Genomic DNA, 19,979 nt, shown 5'->3' with positions numbered 1-19,979 from the left:
GCTAAATTTCACATCTATATGTATTTAAGAAGGAAAGAGACTTCAACTGTCAGAGGTTGATAACCCATTGCATCTGAGGAAGGGAGGTAATGCGGTGGATAGTGCTGGACCTGGAGTCAGGAAGATATGAGTTCTAATCCCCTCATAGCTATTAACATGCTGTGTAACCTCAGGCAACTCTTTGTGTTATACAAATGGAAGAAGGTAATTGGAGCTTCAAGGCCATCTTCTTTAGTTCCTTAGTCATACATGTATACTAACAACAGCTCCTCACATTTACATAGTTCTTTATAGTTTGGAAAGTGCTTTTCTCACAATAACTCTAACAGGTTACTATTGCAGCTTTATAGTTGAGAAAATTGAGGCTCTGAACAGCTAAATGACTTGACCATGGCCATACAGCTAATGAAAGGTAGGATTTAAACCCAAGTCTCCTGACCCCAAGTCAAGAGCTCTATTCCTTAGACCAGTGGTTAGCCATCTTTTGTCTCAATTCTTACCAGTGGCGACAAACTCAAATAGAAGAGAGGACCCTTAATCTGTACATAAAAATTTCTGGGAGCCACATATTGACTTAGATAAAATTATATTTTAAAACTATGTTTTATTATATTTTATAAATATTTCCCAATTAACATTTTAATCTGGTCCAGAGGGGGTGACCCCTCTAAATTAAATTATACTTCTTTATGGGCCTTCTGTAAACAATGATAATATAATACAACAAAAAAATAATTAACTTGAATATATGAAACATATTCATTAAAACATATAAACCAGTAATGATAAGTTTGCAGTATGTAAAATTTCCCTGACATTAATTGGAATATAAATATTGAATGTGTGTGTGTATAAATGCCCATTTGTCAACTATAATACTTAAATTCCTATTCTCATGCCCCATTTTACCATGGAGTTGACCCTGGGCTCTTGAATGCTATGCCCTCAGAGTAGAAACTCAGTGAAGTCCTAGGAAGCTAGAAAGATGTCAAGGATGGGCTCAGGAACAAATGGACTGTATATTTGGTGTTGAAGGACATCCTAGCTGTGGTCAGAAGCTCATCAGTGAGTTGGGAACAAAGTGATGTATTTTTTGGCTATAGAAATTCTCAAATATAATATAGCCAACAGAGGGGTTGCGATTCTCATTTGTCGAGAATGTGTGTTCCCTGTGTCCCCTCACCCCATACAGATCCTTAAAGACTTAAACTTTTTGTGCATGTATGCATACACATAATGATATGACATAATAATGTAACATAATATAATGCAGCCTTTTCCTTCAAAGGTTGCTAATCCCTGCAACAGATGATTTCTAAGCTACTATTTACTTATATCGGTTTTGAGAGTCAGTATGTCAGCATAGACAGAGAAGGAGATTCGGGAAATTTTGAGTTCAAACTCTGACTTTGCCACCAACCAGCCATGTGACCATTGACAAATCATAGAACCTGTCTGAGCCTCAGTTTCTTCCTTGGTAAAAAGGGAATAATGCCAGGGGTACCTACATCTTTTACTATTATTTTAGAAAAAAAGATGATGTGTGCATTATTCACATATACATGCATGAACACCAAAACATATGTACTTATTTATATGATATTAGAAACAGAAATTTCTCAGCTTCCCTCTTCCTCATGAGCCTAACTGACCTTGCTTATTCTCTGTTGGACAACTGATTCAGCTGTTCAATCCTGAATTGTCCAGTTGAATACAAGACTGAACAGAAATGTGAGATAGCTTGCCTTCAGCTGCAGAGTATTATCCCATGGGACAGTCCCAGTGAAGAAGCACACCAAGCTTACATATAGAAGCCACATTTACAAGTCACAGGAGAAAAAAAAAAGCCTGAAGCAGCTCATGTAGCGCTCCTGGCAACTCCTCATTAGCAGTGGAAATGAGAAGCTGCCTTTATTTTGTGGCTGGAGACACAAAATTCTCAAGGAGAAAGACAGCAAGACCTCCCAATAAGTTTAAAGAATAGCATATACTAGAGGTCAAATGCACTACTAGGCCACACATTAAGAATAACATTTATTTTTTTTTCAATGAACAAGCATTTATTTTTTCTTCCTCCTACCTTCTCTCATCCCCCAATAGGGGGGAAAAGGAAAAAAATTAAACCCTTATGGCAAATATGCACAGTCAAGTAAAACAAATTTTCACACCGGCCATGTTCAAAAATATACTTCTCCTTCCACATCTTGAGTCCATCACAATGCTACTTGAATATATGAAACATATTCATTAAAACATATAAACCAGTAATGATGAGTTTGGAGTATGTAAAATTTCCCTGACATTAATTGGAATACATACATTGAATGTGTGTGTGTATAAATGCCCATTTGTCAACTATAATACTTAGCATTCCTCTGGAATCATGGTTGGTCATTGCACTGATCAGAGCTTTAATGTTGTTTATCTTTACAATGTTATTATCGTATAAATTGTTCTCTTGGGGAAGAATAATTTTGTAGAGCTGCTGTTCCCTTGAGGAAGCTCCAAAGCTGATGGCTCATCTACTCTACCCATCTCTTCATTGTCCCAAGAGAAAAATGTCCATAAGGGAAGCTGATGCCCTCTTCTCCTCTCAAGTGCCCCAAGAAATACTTAGATGTGCTATGATTTTCTGAATATATTTGGCCTTTATGAGAAGTCCTATTTCCTTGGCTCTACATAGTTTTCATAGAAGTTCAGAGTTGGAAGGGACCTTTTTGTTCAGTCCATACCCAAAAGGAAACCGAACCTCTGCTCGAAGAACTCTAAGGAGGTTGAACCCACCACCTCTTGAGACAGCTCAATTCTCTTTTGGACCACTCTTAATTAGGACGTTTTTTCCCTGGTATCAAGTCTAAAATTTCCTCTTTATAACATCTGACCATTGCTCTTGGGTCTCTTCTCTGGGATCAAACAGAACAAGTTTAATCTCTCTTTTATGAAGTCCACCAAATACTTGAAGACGTCATTTCCTCCCTCAGTCTTCTATTTTCCAGGTTTAACACTAGTCATTCCCTTTAACTGGCTCTTATGTGAAATAGACTTATTTGCTTCCTTTACCAACCTCCCTGCATTCATCTGGACACTCACCAGTTTATAAAATTGCTTCTTAAACTGTGGTACCCAGAACTGAATGTAATATTCTGGATGAGGTCAGGTGAGGGTACAATATAGTGAATGGGACTCTCACAATTTATTTCCATTAGCTGTGCCTCTCTTAATAAAGCCAAGATGGCATCAGCCACATTATGCTGCTGCCTTCTGTTGGGCTTGCTGTTCACTGAAATCCCCAGACATGTAAAGTTGATGATTTTCTCCCCAAATGAAAGGATATATATATGTGTATGTATGTATTCATGTATGTATGTATGTGTGTATCCATCCATCCATCCATCCATCCATCCATCCATCCATCCATCCATCCATCCATCCATCCATCCATCCCTATTCAATTTCATCTTATTTGATTTAGCCCAGTGCTCTAGCCTGCCAAAATCTTTTTGGATCTTGACTCTCAGCAAGTGTGTTATGTAATCCTCCTAGCTTTTTGGTCACCTGGTAAGTTTGATGCCATACCACCAATGCCTTTATCAAAGGAACTGACAAGGGGCAGCTAGGTGGCACAGTGGATAAAGCACCGGCCCTGGAGTCAGGAGTACCTGAGTTCAAATCTGGCCTCAAACACTTGACACTTATGAGCTGTGTGACCCTGAGCAAGTCACTTAACCCTCACTGCCCTGCCCCCCCCCCCAAAAAGGAACTGAGAAAAATGTTCAAGAGTACAGGAACAAATACAGATCCTTGGGCTTTTCCATATTAATAGTGAACCATTAACGGTGACGCTGAATCTAGTCATCCAATGAAATTCTGCATCCATCTAACTGTATTATTATCTAATCTACACCTCTCCATGTTCTCCATGGTAGTGCATGATATTTTTTTTATAAGCTATGCTGAAATCTTAGTAAACTATTCTTATAGCATGCTTTTCATCTACCAATTCAGAAGTCCTATTACAAAAGGAAATGAAGCTAGCCTGGAAGGACCTGTTTTTGGTGAAACTAGGTTGAAGCTACACACACACACACACACACACGTCAATTTAGGCCAAAACTAGTAGGTAAAAAGAACCTAGTCATGGGAGAACTCATACTCTTGGATAATCTAAGTATTTCTGTATCCTTCTCTTCTATGTCATGTAGAAAAAGGGAAGACAGAAGAGCTCAGAGAAGGGAATGGAAATCTATATGGAATTACTCAACAGTAAGCTTTGAAGGGGGTCGGTCAGTCCCAGGAAGGACTCCCCATGACAGCCAGCACAGAGAGGTAAGTGGTCAGAGGTATTCTGATGTTGAACCAGTGTCCAATTGAAGGACAAATTAATGGGAAGAGATATTTCCTCCAAGAAATAACTCCAAAAAAATCACTTGTCACAAGTTAAAAAAAAATTGAAGAACTTTCTCACCAGGGACTTCGTATGAAATGAAATTTAGGGGCAGCTAGGTGGCACAGTGGATAGAGCACCGGCCCTGGATTCAGGAGTACCTGAGTTCAAATCTGGCCTCAGACACTTGATACTTACTAGCTGTGTGACCCTGGGCAAGTCACTTAACCCCAATTGCCTCACAAAAAAAAAAAAAAAAAAAAGAAATGAAATTTAGAATAAGCCGACATAACTATTAGTGGGAAAGATTAAATGTTGCTCTAGACTTTTCTTTAAAAGTTCATCTCAGTCAAAGGTATCATCTTTTTGTTTTGTTTTGTGAGGCAATGAGGGTTAAGTGTCTTGCCCAGGGTCACACAGCTAGTGTCAAATGTTTGAAGTCGGATTTGAATTCAGGTCCTCCTGAATCCAGGGCTGATGCTTTATCCACTGTGCCACCTAGCTGCCCCCAAAGGTATCATCTTTTTAAAAAATGTGTGCTACATGTATGACATAGATTGCTTCCTGTCTGGAGAGAGAAAATTTGGAACCCCCCAATTTTTTTAAATTAATGCTAAAAATTGTTTTTAAATGTAATTGGGGAAAAATAAAATATTATTTGGAATAATTCTTTTTTTTTAAGTGAGGCAATTGGGGTTAAGTGACTTGCCCAGGGTCACACAGCTAGTAAGTATCAAGTGTCTGAGTCAGGATTTGAACTCAGGTCCTCCTGACTCCAGGGCCAGTGCTCTATCCACTGTGCCACCTAGTCGCCCCTATTTGGAATAATTTTTGAATGAAATTAAATTTGGAATAAAAAGTTAAAAAAATAAAACATTAAATGGCCCATCCCTACTTTCTCTTAAATTGGTTTAAAAAAATTGTTTTTCACTTTGTAAAGGGTTTTATTTGATTGTTCGCTGGAAAGTGTCTGCTGTATCAAGAAAATTGTCTGGCAGATAATTTTTTTGTTCATCCATTCAAGAGAAAAATAACACTGATATTTTAGTAATAACATATTAAGAAATAAAGTTAAGCCGTAAAAATAAAATTAAAAACTGTTTGCTAATGTGTGAATTCAGTTATTTAATAAAGAAAATGCATAGTGTGTAGTGGTCACAGAACTGGCCTCAGAGCCTGGAAGACCTAGGATCAAGTACTACCTTTGATGTATACTGACATATTATGAGACTGTGGGCAAATCATTCAACCTCTCAGTGGCCTCATCAACTCTTTGAACTCAGAGCTTCTTGACTTCTTTTTTTGGTCAGTCTAGTGCAGCCTATGGGTCCCTCCTCAGAATAGTGGTTTCAAATACATAAAATACAAGGGAAAACAATTATATCGAAATATTATTCATATACAGATGCCTCTCTTTTTTCCTCAACAAAATCTCACATATAAGTTCACAGAGTCCAGATTAAGATATAAATTGTAGAGAAGGTGCTTATCTGTATGTGGGAGGGGGAATTCCCTTACCTGGGAATGTCTGATCCCAATGAAATCACAAGGCCAGTAGCCCATTATTCCCTATTTTTGACAATTAAAAAAAAACATGAAAAACTCAAGTTTATAAATCAGTGGGTTTGCATCACATGGAAGCATATGTTTTCTAGTTCAGATCATATGGTAGAAACAGTTGTTTTAAAGGTTGAATCTGCAAATCTAAAGTTCTAAACTAGCTGCTAAGCATCATAACCATGATACATTCATTATTCATTATTTGATCCAAACATTTCCTCAACTTTTATTTTCAGCCTATACCACTTCTTGGGGTTAATGAATCCCATAGGTTTATGAAGATAATTCCCATTTCCTCGTTTGTCCTCAGACTACTTTCAAGGTCCCTGTAATTCACATCTCCTCGGGTCTGATGAAAAAGAGCACGTTCACCCTATCTGTAACATAAATTATTTTTATAAATCTAGATGATCGATTCACCCTTCATCTTCTCTCTTCCCAGAATGGAGTGTTCTAATTTATTCTAGTCAGCCGGACTAGAATACCTTCAGTGGAATAAGGTGTACCCTGGAACACAGCTGATGAAGAGCAGGCTATAAATAGCCACAGCTGAAAATACAAGAAGAGAGGTTTTTTTTTTTTTGCCTCTGCTATTGCAGTGTGAAGCTAAAATTGCTTCCAAGCCTTCTTACTAGATTAAGATCAATTGGTATTTAGAGAGAATGGAGGCTGGGCCAACATAAAATGACACCATGCCGTCTTCTCCAGTGTAGATGGAGGCAGGGGGAACCTTTCTAATGCAAGTACCCACCCTTGTTCACCAGAAGACATCCTAACACATCACCTATGTACTGAACCCCCGCATGAAGGCAGGTTAGAACCCCCAACCCCTCTTGCCACTGCCCTTCGTGGAGAGGAGAGATTCTGTAAGGAATGTGACTTTGACAGCAAAAGATATAAAACTCTGGCCGTATTTGCAGAAACATCAGAAAAAATACATTTAATTCTGGGTTTGTTTCTACCATTCAAAGTATTGCCTTGTCTTATTCAGTCTGTAACTAGGATGTGCTTATCCACATCATTGCCTGGGGAACTCAGTAAATGTTCCATGATAGCAGCAGTAATAAGAGTATGTGTGGGGTTTTTTATGCTTGAAAGTTCCTGGATACACAAAATCTAGGCTTAATGGGACCTCGTAAAATGCACTGGGAGATTTGCCAAAGCCCCAACTATGTGGTGCTATGCCCAGAAGGAAAGCCAATGGTGTCAGTTTCAAGAAAGATTCAGTTGCTGGAGTGTGTGTGTGTGTGTATATATATATATATATGTTTCAAAAAGCATAATTACCTTGGGTTCAACATAAATTCACCAATTTCAATAAGGGTGGCCCGATTTTCATAGGTAGACCAGGAGTCAGGAAATTACATTGGTTTGGAATTCAGAGAAATTGGTTAAAAATGTTTATGCACATACATACCAATGAAGATAGACAAATATATACAATTAGAAATGTTTAAATGGGACTAAAATGACATATGGTTATAAGAATCATTTCTGGAAAGTATTCACTATTCAGAATTCATATTTTGGCATTTATTGGGTTTAATTAGATGCATTTCAGACACAAGTAGTTTGACTGAATGGCCTCTAAGGTCTTTGAATCTCTGGTCCTGGGCCCCCTTCTCTCACTTTGCAGAATCATCACATTCCCATGGGTTTAATTATCATCTCTATGTGAATGATTTTCAGATGTACATATCCATTCTGACTCATTCCTGAGCTCTAGTTCCACACCACCAACTGCCTATTAGACATTTCAATCTGAAAGTCCCATAGGTACCTCAGACTCAATCAGCAGAACTCACTATCTTTTGCCTCAAATTTAATCCCTGGAACCCACCATCCTTCCAATCACCAGGTTCACAATCTCACTGTGATCTTTACCTCTACATTCACTCACTCTACACCATGTACTCTCTACACCTACCACGTTTCTTGCATTCCTCATCTTCTTTCTGTCCACACAGATATCACCCCAGTTGAGGCCCTTATCATCCTGGGACTGATCTATCACAACAGTCTCTTAGCCAGTTTCCCTGACTTAAATCTTGACTGACTTCCCAACATGCACATCTCCCTTACTCAGTAAATTCCAGGAGCTCCTTATTACTTCCAAGAACAAATAGATAATAGATTTAAATAAATAGATTTAAATTCCTTCGCAACCTGAACTCATCTTACTATTCTAGTCTTATTAGATATAACTTCTCTACACACGTATACATATATATATATGTATATATATATATATACACACACTATATATATATATTTAGATATATTTCTATATCTATCATCTATCCATCCATCCATCTATCTATCTAGTCAGTCTAGTGAAACTGACCTCCTTATTGTTCCTTGCTCCATTTCCCACTTTTGTGCTGCTCCCCCCTACCCCCACCCCAGCCATGCCTGGGATGTACATCTACTTCTCAGAATTTCTCATTTCCATCAAGGCTTAGCTTGTGTGCCAGTTTCTGGAGTCAGGAAGAACTGAGTTCAAATCCAGCCTCAGATACTTACCAGCTGTGTGGTCCTGGGTAAGTCACTTAATCTCTGTTTGCCTCAATTACAAATAAAAATAAAACAAAACACAACTAAAAATAAATAAAAGTTTCTCAACTATAAAATGGAGATAATAACAACACCTACCTTGCAAGGTTGTTTTGAGGATCTAATGAGATAATATTTGTTTAAAAACAAAACCAAACCAAAAAAACCACAACCACAGCACAGTGACTAGCACAAAGTAGGCAATATTTAAGTGTTTCCTCCTCCTTTTACCTTCTACCTCTAGTGTCCTAACCCCTAACAATTACCTTGTCTCTATTCTGTATCTACCAGCACATGTACATGTTGTTTCTCCCAATAAAATGTAAGCTCCTCATGGGCATGGACTGTTTTACCTTTATAGTACCTAGCACAAGTATTTGACACATGCTAGGTGATTTAACAAATACTTGTTAATTTACTGATACTCTGAATTATCATGTTATTTCTTGGGTACCTAAGTGTTCATAATGCACATTTTATGGAACACACATGCATTCTCAGAGCACATGCCTACACTCATGCCATGTAGTCTTTTGGAAAAACAGAAATAAAACCCGAGCCCAAAGAGCCTAAACATTTATGATAGATATTATTTGTGTGATCTGACATGTACAGTAAGTTTTGTAATAACAAACACTGTTGCTTTTTAGATGGGGACCACTTTTTTTTTGGGGGGGGTAATAAGGGTGAAGTGACTTGCCCAGGGTCACACAGCTAGTTAGTGTCAAGTATCTGAGGCTGGATTTGAACTCAGGTCCTCCTGAATCCAGGGCCGGTGCTCTATCTACTGCACCATCTAGCTGCCCCCAAATGGGGACCACTTTTTAACATTTATACATTACTAGTTTAGAATCTACAATTCCTTCAAGGTGGGTCCTGAGTGCAGATTGTCCCAAGCTGCAATTCACCTCCAGATTCTCATTCCTTTGTAATTCTTGTTCAAGTTTTCCAACATATCCTTCATATAAAGGATGCATCAGAGATCTCCCTCAGCTATTTTTAATAATTTATGGATACCTGTGTAATCAAGGGTGACCCAACGAAAAATCTTAATGAAGAATTAAGCATTTTAGTAACTTAACACTTAAATAAGACTTTGGAATACTTGAAGTTTCCCTCTTTTTTTTTTTTGCTAGGCAATGAGGGTTAAGTGACTTGCCCAGGGTCACACAGCTAGTATCAAGTGTCTGAAGTCAGATTTGAACTCAGGTCCTCCTGAATCCAGGGCTGGTGCTTTATCTACTATGCCACCTAGCTGCCTCCCGAAGTTTCCCTCTTTTAACCCATACTCTCACTCTAGCTCTTTTTTTAAATAAAAAAAAAAATCACATTACAATGTGATGAGGCCAAAAGAACCCCCAAACTGTCTCAGGGGACAAACATTTGATCTTCCTGTCCAAGAAAAGAGACGCAGCCATTACAGACTGCACCAACTGAAAAGACAAGTTAATTTGTGAAACATGATGAGCAGTATAGACAATGGTTTTATATCAGTTACATTTCTCTAAGAAATGGCTATAGAGTCAATATCTTTACTTTTGTCCCTTCCCTATACTTTGGAGTTGTTTTTTGTTTAAATAGTTGTAGTAATTGCACAGTTTCATCTTTATTAATTCTTCCCCCCTCAACTTAATATCACTTTTCACTTTTGTGCTAGACAAAGATATGACTGCACACAGCCAGTGGATTCTGACATGACCTCCATGTTGATAATCAGTTTTTTCCTGATGTTTGGTACTTGTCACATTTAGTGCCTTCCTTGAGAAAGTAATCATGATGATTGTAAGGTTTCTGAGCAGTCTACCAGCTTTTGGGCCTCTTTCATTTCTTGATTTTTTTATTACTTAGAATGTTGTTCATCTTCAGTTCTCAGAGAGGACTAATGACATGACATGGGTGATGTCTTGACTTGCATGTGAATTGGATTTAAGTGAGGCAGAGTCTCAAATCAGCTTCACTCTCTCCTCCAGAATTGTTGAAGGCCAGTGGCAAGACAAAAGTCAAGACGACTGGCGATGGCCCAGGATGCAGTGGATGTTCTTGGCCTTTTTAAAGTAAGGGCTTTCCCAGGCCTCAGTTTGTTTGAGGCAGCACCCATTCAGTGTACCTCTCTGAGGAAAACTTGTGAGTAATCCTTGTGAGTAATTTTGTTTATATATATATATATATATATATAAATAAAGCACTGGCCCTAGATTCAGGAGGACCTGAGTTCAAATACGACCTCAGACACTTACTTACTAGCTGTGTGACCCTGGGCAAGTCATTTAACCCCCAGTGTCCCACAGAAACAAACAAACAAAAATTATTATATATGTATACAATTCAATTCTCCCCAGTGTATTGACTAGGTTTTGGAAAGGGATAGGCATATTCAGTGGCCCTTTGAAAATATTTGTTTCTGACGTGGTAAATCTTTTGGCTATGGTGACCCATCAGCTAACTTTTGAAGTGCCTAGCCGGGAGCCTGTGCTTGGTTAGTAGCCACAGCACATCACTAAAGCAATATTCTAAACCTTTCCAGGCTGATAGAAACTTCTTGATCTTGTTCTGCACCAGTCTCTGTAGCCTTGAGAATTCAGGGTCGTCTCTATGCTGAGCTTTCCAACATTTAATATAAGTTAAGCACAAGGCTTAAAAAAGGAAAACCACTCCAGGATATTTGCCAAGAAAACCCCAAATGGGGTCATTAGGAGTCTCCCTGACTCCAGGCCCAGCATTCTATCCACTGTGTCACCTTACATATTCAGAGTACTAGTAGTTAAATCAATGTTTATAGGCTGCCTAAAAATGGTGTCATTTTCAGCATCCTGTGCCCTGTTTTCTGCTACATGGTCACCATCACTTAAGAAACAGAAAGGGATAGGCATATTCAGTGGCCCTTTGAAAATATTTGTTTCTGACGTGATAAATCTTTTGGCTATGGTGACCCATCAGCTAACTTTTGAAGTGCCTAGCCGGGAGCCTGTGCTTGGTTAGTAGCCACAGCACATCACTAAAGCAATATTCTAAACCTTTCCAGGCTGATAGAAACTTCTTGATCTTGTTCTGCACCAGTCTCTGTAGCCTTGAGAATTCAGGGTCGTCTCTATGCTGAGCTTTCCAACATTTAATATAAGTTAAGCACAAGGCTTAAAATCCAGACCCAGGGATAGGCTTTGTATCAGTCATCTGAGGACCTACTTAGCCAAGTTTAACAAGGCTCAAATGTCATGGAGTTGGTCACTGAGTGTTGACTTTTTCTGGCCATTAACATCTCATGAAGGCCACCTACTAAGATGTATAAAAGCTGTGATAGGGATTGATGGAGGGGGGACCAAAACTGATGAAATCACTGGCCCCTGATGTATTGGAGCAAGAAATATATTTATATTTAAGTGCATGGAGTCTCTGATAATTCTTTTGTGATGATGATAATTTATAAAGTACTTTGAAGATTTCAAACTGTATGTTATCTCATTTGATCCTTGCAATAACCTCAGGGGGTAGGTATATTATTATTCCCATTTTAAAGGGGAGGAAACTGAGGCTGAGAAAGGTTAAGTAACTTTCCCAGGGTCACAATTGTTAAGAGCTGCGATAGGATTTGAACTCAGGTATTGACTCCAAGTACTTTAACCCCTATACTTTTTACTTACAGAAGGCCCATAAGGGGACAGCTAGGTGGCATAGTGGATAAAGCACTGGCCCTGGATTCAGGAGGACCTGAGTTCAAATCTGGACTCAGACACTTGACACTTACTAGCTGTGTGACCCTGGGCAAGTCACTTAACCCTCATTGCCCTGCCCCCCCCCAAAAAAAACCCAAACAAAAACCAGAAGACCCATAAGACCGGTAGATTTACTCATTACATATAATGCTACTAGCTATTTTTTAGAGATTAATACTACAATGGATGTGTTGCATCATGAAGATGGTGCATTTAACACGTTAATAGTCTGATGTTGTTATGTGGTGCAAACAGTGATCAATGCCAGTGGGAGTTTCAAAATATGCCATGCCATGGGAAGAAATCTCACCTCTTCATTCTCGATCTTGAGCGTGGCCAGTCGTGATTGCAGTTGCTGATATCTGAGCATGAGCTCTGATTGCACTGGCTGCTGGGCACTGACCTGACAGACCTGAGAAAGAATCACAAAGCATCATGAGGCCCGAGTCTGAATTTCAGAAGCCAGAGATTTTTACTGCACTGTTTAAATACCAGATGAGTCACTGCTGGTCCCTTAAGAAGCCCCATTGTACATCTTCTTTTAACAGCCAGCTCCAACACTAATTTAAAATTTGCTTCTCTAACATAAAAGGCAAGAACTGTATGCAAAGAGGTGGCCTAGGTATCACTATGAGAACAGCATTTGTGTGGAATCTAGCTCAAAGATGCCTGGAAATTAGGCCTTCATTTTAAAGTTCACACTCCAGGAACTTGGTTTAATGACTGAAAAATGTTGCCAAAGAGAGTCATTCCAAGGGGGAACAAAATCTAAGATAGATTGGTATGATTTCTTTCAACTAGATTAAGGGTCAGCTGAGTCATAGAGCCCACACTGAACTAAATAAGTATCACAATTATACTCAGTCAGTAAATAAGGATTTATTAAATGCCTATTGGATACCAGGCACTGTGGTAAGCCCGGGCAATACAAAAAGAGTTAAAGACCAGTCCCTGCCTTCAAGTTGCTCACAATCTAACAAATACTGAAGCTTAGGTTTTGGTGCAAAGAGATTTAAACTACATGCACACATACACATGTGTATATGTGTGTATGTTTTATATAGGTATATGCCTCTGTGTATATGTATGTGTGTATGCATGCATGTATGATTTCAATGTCAGCACTTTTCACTGGGGTCTTACCTGTTTAAATTCTGTTCTGTCCCCCACCTAGTTCTACAAAAGATCCCCTTGTAACTTACACTCTTTCCCCAGAAATGTTCACAGGTACATTTATTTTGAGCTAGAAAGTGCTTCAGAGATAATTTTGTTCAACCTTTTCTTTTTACAGATAAGGAAACGGAGGATCAGAGATATTAAGTGACTTGAAGAAGGTTATGCTGGTAGGAAATGTCAGAGCTAGGATTACTACTCCACATTCTGAAGGAGTTACGTGAAAGGGTAGGGCTCCTCTATGGGCACCTGGAGTTCTCAGAGGTTGCTTGGTATAGCCCTTGGTAAAGTAGGGAGATTTAGATTCACTCGGTTTCAAAAACAAAACATAGAGTCTGTTTTTGAGTTCAGGAGATGCTGGCTAGAGTCATTCCTTCTAGGGCATGCTCTCATCCATCCCATGTCCATTTAAATTTGTTCATGTTTGGAAAAAAAAGATAGTAATCATTTCCACTTTGTAGATAAAAGACCTGGGGGTCAATAATTCAATTCAGTAAGCACTTATTACGTGACTACTATTTACAAGGCACTGTGGAAGAACGTACAAAGGTAAAAATAAAATAGTTGCCCCCTCAAAAAGCTCATTTTACATTTAAGTCAGCTATCTTCCTATTCAGAATTTTGTGTCTTTGAACATATGTCTGTTGGTTTGAGACATTTTTAATCCAGTCATTCATCCACAGAACAAATAAAATGATAATTAAATTAGAAATACTTAAGAAACTGAATTTTCTGTTCTCAAACCTTCTACAAACTTCAACTTACATGAAAAAATTTGATATTAAATTTAACCTCCATAGGTGATATCATTAGCAACACATATATTACACACTCTTGTCAGCATAACCACAGTAACTAATATTCCCCCCCCCCCATTATCTTATACACCTGGTCTATTTCCTTCTACGTAGTCAATTCCAAATAATTTGTTCTTCTGTTACTATCTAAGAACAAAAGTATAAATAACGAACTCTTGAAATTCACCTCAACCACAATTTTGGGAAAATGGATAGAAACAAGAACTTAAGATAGTTCTCTGCAAACTTCTGGTTTTACCATTGGGGATGTGTTTCTATAAAAATAGTTTTCCTTCTCCAACTTTCCCTGCCGTTTTATATTAATTCTCCACATGACATTCTTGAAATGGCAGCAATGGTTGAACTTTGCACAACACTGCATGCAGTATAAGACGGAGGGCTAGGGAACTATACTGATAACCTTCCATGAGACTATGGAATCTGACAGTACACTGGGGTGGTAGAGGTGGCAAAAAAGAAAAGAGGAGAATCACTCTCTCCAGTGGAAGCAGTGACCAATTACAGACCTCATCACCCATGTGAGACTGAAACTCGAATTTCATTGGTGGGCAGAAAGCGGCGGGGTACATCTCCATGAATCTCTGCTTATCACTCCGGGGCTCTAGATTATCCACTGCATTCTCAATAATATCCAGGCCTTCATGTCTGGAGGTTTCAAGGTTATACTCCGCAGAAAGATATGTTCTTAGAGCTCTGTTCAGACTGGCGTGGTATCCAAGATCACAACACTAAAGAAGGGGAGAAGCAGAAACAAAAAAAGTCACAGGAAGGAAGCAATAAAACAGGATTGTTTACACATTTCTATACATACAATGAGATCCCTGTCTCATGCTACCATGATCTCACAGATAAAACCTAGAGGAATTCAAAGACACATTTGTATTTCAGATCTTGCCTATTACACCAAAGCCCATGGAATTATAGGCTCATAGATTTAAAACTGAAAGGGACCTTTAGGAATTAGTCTGATTTCTCCCACTTTACAGAGGGGTGAAATAACTGGGATTCAAACCCAGGTACTTTCACATTGAATACAATGCTCTTTCTACTATTTTTGTTTCTTCCAGAGCATGAGGTAAAAGAAATGGTTAAAAATTATCCCCCGCCCCCTCAAATCTTCCTTAGTAATGTCTTACTTAACTCATTAATGTCTTTATCTTGTAATACCATGTATAATAAATAGCTACTCTTCTTGGTGTATTATTCTTTTACTAGTCTGTAAACTCCTTGAAGGCAGGAACTGTCTTATCTAAACTGTACCTTTTACAGCATCTAGCAGAGTATTCTATATTTATTATGTATTTAATTGTTGTTTTTGTTGTTCTTGTTTAGCCTTTGTTCTCAAAGAGGACCATGACATGGGGTGATGTCATAGCTTGAAGTGAATTGGTTTTAAGTGAAGGAGGGCTGTGCAAAATCACCAACCTCACTTTCTCCTCTAGAGCCATCTGGGTCCAGTGGCAAGATATAGATCAGGATGACTGGAGATGGTCTTACAAGTTTGAGGTAACTGGGGTTAAGTGAATTACCCAGGGTTACACAGCAAGTAAGTGTTTAAGGTGAGATTTGAACTCAGGTCCTCACAACTTTAGGGCCAGTGCTCTATTGCATCACCCAGCTGCCTCATGTACTTGATAAGTATTAGAAAAAGAAGTAGAAATAGGGCAGTAGGAGAGAATGGAAAGGAATATGTATTTAGTGCCATTATGTTTTAGACAGTGTGCTTTATAGAAATATTATCTCATTTGATCCTCATAACAACCCTGCAAGGTAGGTGCTATTATTATCCCCAATTTATAGTTGGCAAAACTGAGGTGGACAACAAAGTGACTTGCCCAAGGTTACACAACTTCTAAGTGTCTAAGGCTGGATTTGAACTCAGGTCTTCCTAGCTCCAGTCACAATATTCTATCCATTGAGTCACCAGCAGCCTCTAGAATAAGGCAGTTGAATGGCTTGTTCAATAGATGAGGAGAGAATATCGAAAGAAGGCATAGGAGGCAAAAGCACAATTAAATCTGAGAAAAGGACAGAAATGCCACTTCCCATCATTCCCCTTAGCCTTAGCCCTATTCTCTCTTTTTTTTTTTTAGTGAGGCAATTGGGGTTAAGTGACTTGCCCAGGGTCACACAGCTAGTAAGTATCAAGTGTCTGAGGCCGGATTTGAACTCAGGTCCTTCTGAATCCAGGGCCGGTGCTTTATCCACTGTGCCACCTAGCCGCCCCCAGCCCTATCCTCTCTTGTTTCACCTTCGAGGCCTTGGAATTCTTCAACCATCATTGCTTTTTCATTATTCTTGTCATGTTTTTCTTTTTATTCTCAGGGAAGCTAATTTTAAAAACAGGGTCCTGAGAACTCGGTGATGTATGCACAATGGACTTGAAATCAGTATATACATGGTAATGCAGTACTAAAAAGAATATTGTTGGGTTTTACATACCGCAACAAAACCAACTCACTCCACTGTATACCTAATCCAAGTCACATAGAAGAAAACAAATGCATATATTTATTCATGAGAACTTCTTTGATAACCTTGTCATATGTGGGTTATCTGAGAACTAGGAATGTTTAAACCTGGAGATGAGAAGGCTTAGGGGGATGTGTACTGTTCCAGGACAAAAGACTTTAGCTTACTCCGTGTACCTCAAAGATGAGGCCCCTTCAGACTTCGTTGTAATTTAGGTGAGTTGTTGCCTGGTCTGGCTCTGATCCGTTCCCTTTCCATCTCTCCCCAGGTTCCATCCCCCATTTCCCCAGGCTTGAGAATTTTTGGATATATTCTCCAAATGGTGGCCTTCTCCAAATTGGGAATACTGGTCAAAATAAATTTTGGTCAAAATATATTGCCATAGAGTAGAAATACTCAACCAGAAAAGACTGCTGTTCTATTCCTTAATTATACCAAGAAAACATTTTTTACCAGTAGTTGCAGGAGCAAGTCATTGGTCATCCACGGTGGATGACTTGTGGTCCTCAATGGATGAGGGCCACTCAGACATTAAAAGAATATGAATTAATGTCTTTTTTTTGGTGGGGCAATGAGGCTTAAGTGACTTGCCCAGGGTCACACAGTAAGTGTCAAGTGTTCCAGGCCAGATTTGAACTCAGGTCCTCCTGATTCCAGGGCCGGTGCTTTATCCACTGTGCCACCTAGCTGCCCCCATTAATATCTGTTAAGTTTCAGTCTCAGACACATGAACTGAGCAATTATCTTTTATTTATCCTGTTCCAAAAATGCAACAATATGTATTGTTACATAGAACTAACTCATAGAAATTGAAAAATAGTTTTATTTTAAACTTTTAAAATAGTTCTCATTATCTTTCCATAAGTTCATGCCTAAAAAAAAAATCTAGCTGTATATGAAGTGGACTTAAATTTTTCTAGGGCAAACGATGTCTTGAACATACCTCACTCACTATTGTGGATATTGACAGACTCCTAGTAATTAAAGGAATTAAGCTGCCTGCTGATCAGGCCAGCTGCTTCATATTTTATGAATATGGAATCCAGTGGGACTTGGTAGGAAATTCAAACTGGGAGGAATGATATTACACAACAGACTGACTGATTTTTTTTTTAAAACAGAAAATAAGCCTCTCTTTTAGGTTTTTTTGAAAACAAAAACACCTAACTTCTAAGTTCTAAGTTAACATAAGCTATATTTTTAGTCTATAAAATAAATTATAGAATGTGTATCTTTTATTCCTCAAAATTTCCAGGCAGAAGTTGGAAAAGGGGGAAAAAAAGCTAGTATAAAATAGATCAAAATCACTACAGCAACACCTGGCACAATGCCTTTGTGTGCAGCAGACAATAAATGTTTGTTTAATTGAGTTGAATTTATCAGATAGGCAGATGTAGATATTCAGATTTGCTTTTAGATCTATATATCTGCATCTGTGTCTCTGATGAATTCAATTTAATTAAACACACACCCATATACATTGAGTCTCAACAGCAATGACCATACATCTTGATTTTTTCTATGATTTCAGTGATGAGGGAGGGAACATACTGCTTAATAACAGATTCATGGAGCTCCTTGGGGCAAACCTGGAAAACAATACACTCATGCATCCTTCTTGCCACAATCAGCTTCTGAGTGGGAATGATTTTTTTCCCCCTAACTCCTCCCATCACCCCGTAAATAATCAACACTACTGACTCTGAGGCTGTACCACAGGGTTTTAGTTGCCCTTCTTCAGGGCACCTTTAAAAAAATGATATAATGCAAGTACTTCTTTGTTAAAGTATATATCACCTGAAGCACCAAGGCCAACACTGGAAATGTCTTAGAATTTGAAACAAGATTGCATACATTTAGATTCCAGAAATTTGGTTAAAAGGGCCTAATGTAATTCCAGGAAGTCTATGAATTATTAATGATGATCTGAAAAGCAAAGAGTTACAAAGAGTTGAGTTACAACCCAGCACATTTAATGGACTACATGAGAAACTAATAAAAGAGCTAATGAAAACAAAGTTTAAGAGCATTGGAAGATGGAAAATTCTGAAAGGGAATCATTCTGGTTAATATGGTGACAGGGAAAGTCTTAGAAGAGGTCAGCTCTCCCCATATATACTCTAGCAAAGATCTCAAAGGAGGCACCAGATGAGAGAGTGCTCAAGAAACCCAAAGGGAAAACAACTTCCCTCCATCAAGCCCAAGAGTACATAAAAAGATGGCTTGTGGGCATTTGGAGAGGGATCTTGTCAGGTAAATTAATGAGAATACAGGTAAACAGGTTGGGACCCTGCCAATGCACTGACCTCCATGAATACTCCAAGTGGCTGAAAGCTCTAGGGAGGTTGGGGTCACTCAAGGAAGGCTAGAAGTCCTCGGTGCTATGACCAGGGATGCTCCAGGGGACTTAAAGATTACAGTTCTCTGATTGAGGACCAAAAGATAAAGTTTTCGACCAAGAATAACTACTCTGTAAGAATCCTATGGGAGAAAAATGGACCTTTAGTAAAATAATGGATTTTCAAGTATTCCTGATGAAAAGACCAGAACTGAACACAAACTTTGAAATGAAAACAAGAGAAACTTAGTAAAGTAATATATTTGAAGGTTGGGAAGAGACTAAATGATGACAAAGTGCTTACATCGTAATAGGAAAAGAGATACACCATTCCTACAAATCTTCCAGTGGTGACAGGCAGAGTTAAATAAAATATATCGGGGGGAGAGTAGGTGGTTTTATTGTGTCATTATGGTCTTAAAAGAGGGATGAAAAGAGAGGGGGGTGGGAAGGAACACACTAGGGTAGAACTTAATATTCCTTATAGAGAACATGAGAATACACAAATATGGAGAAACTGGAAGGGGAATAAAAATCATAAATTTCTATCTCAATTAAACAAAGGAAGGTTGAAAACACACACACACACACACACAGAGTGTTTGGTGTGGTGTAGAAATATGTTAACCTTAACTAGTAAATAGGTGGGAATAGGAAGAGTAGAATGGAGGTTGCAGAGGGTAGCAGATTCAGGAAAGAAGAGTCACAAGCAAAACAAATGTTAGGAAGGTGGATCTAAAGGGGCTATTAAAAGAAAATATAATGAAACAGTTATTAGGGTCTGGGAGCAATAAAATGAGGGAAAACAAAAGAGATTGTTTTAATTATGAATTACTAACATTGATCATCTTCCTTCTTTTATCATTTTCTTGGAAAAGAGTTTTTAAAGGCAGGAGGAGAGTAAAAGAAAAAAAATTATAAGAGGATATGATGGAGGAGATACACAATTGATCATCATAACCATCAACACG

General features: G+C 38.5%; 1 protein-coding gene across 2 annotated transcripts in view; it reads right to left on the bottom strand.

Annotated features, from left to right (window-relative positions):
- The window catches only part of SRGAP1 (SLIT-ROBO Rho GTPase activating protein 1), a 357,119-nt gene that overhangs the window by 77,353 nt on the left and 259,787 nt on the right, over positions 1–19,979 (bottom strand). For both annotated transcript variants that reach the window (XM_043967043.1, XM_043967042.1), the window contains exons 7-8: positions 14,705–14,926; positions 12,518–12,619 (exon numbers count right to left, since the gene is read on the bottom strand). In XM_043967043.1, the coding sequence (XP_043822978.1) occupies positions 12,518–12,619; positions 14,705–14,926 (324 nt within the window). The remainder of the gene's footprint in view (positions 1–12,517; positions 12,620–14,704; positions 14,927–19,979) is intronic.

The sequence above is a fragment of the Dromiciops gliroides genome, chromosome 5, assembly GCF_019393635.1.
Source record: "Dromiciops gliroides isolate mDroGli1 chromosome 5, mDroGli1.pri, whole genome shotgun sequence".
Taxonomy (NCBI): domain Eukaryota; kingdom Metazoa; phylum Chordata; class Mammalia; order Microbiotheria; family Microbiotheriidae; genus Dromiciops; species Dromiciops gliroides.
The sequence above is the reverse complement of the archived record's forward strand: the minus strand, read 5'-3'. Positions and strand labels throughout refer to the sequence as shown.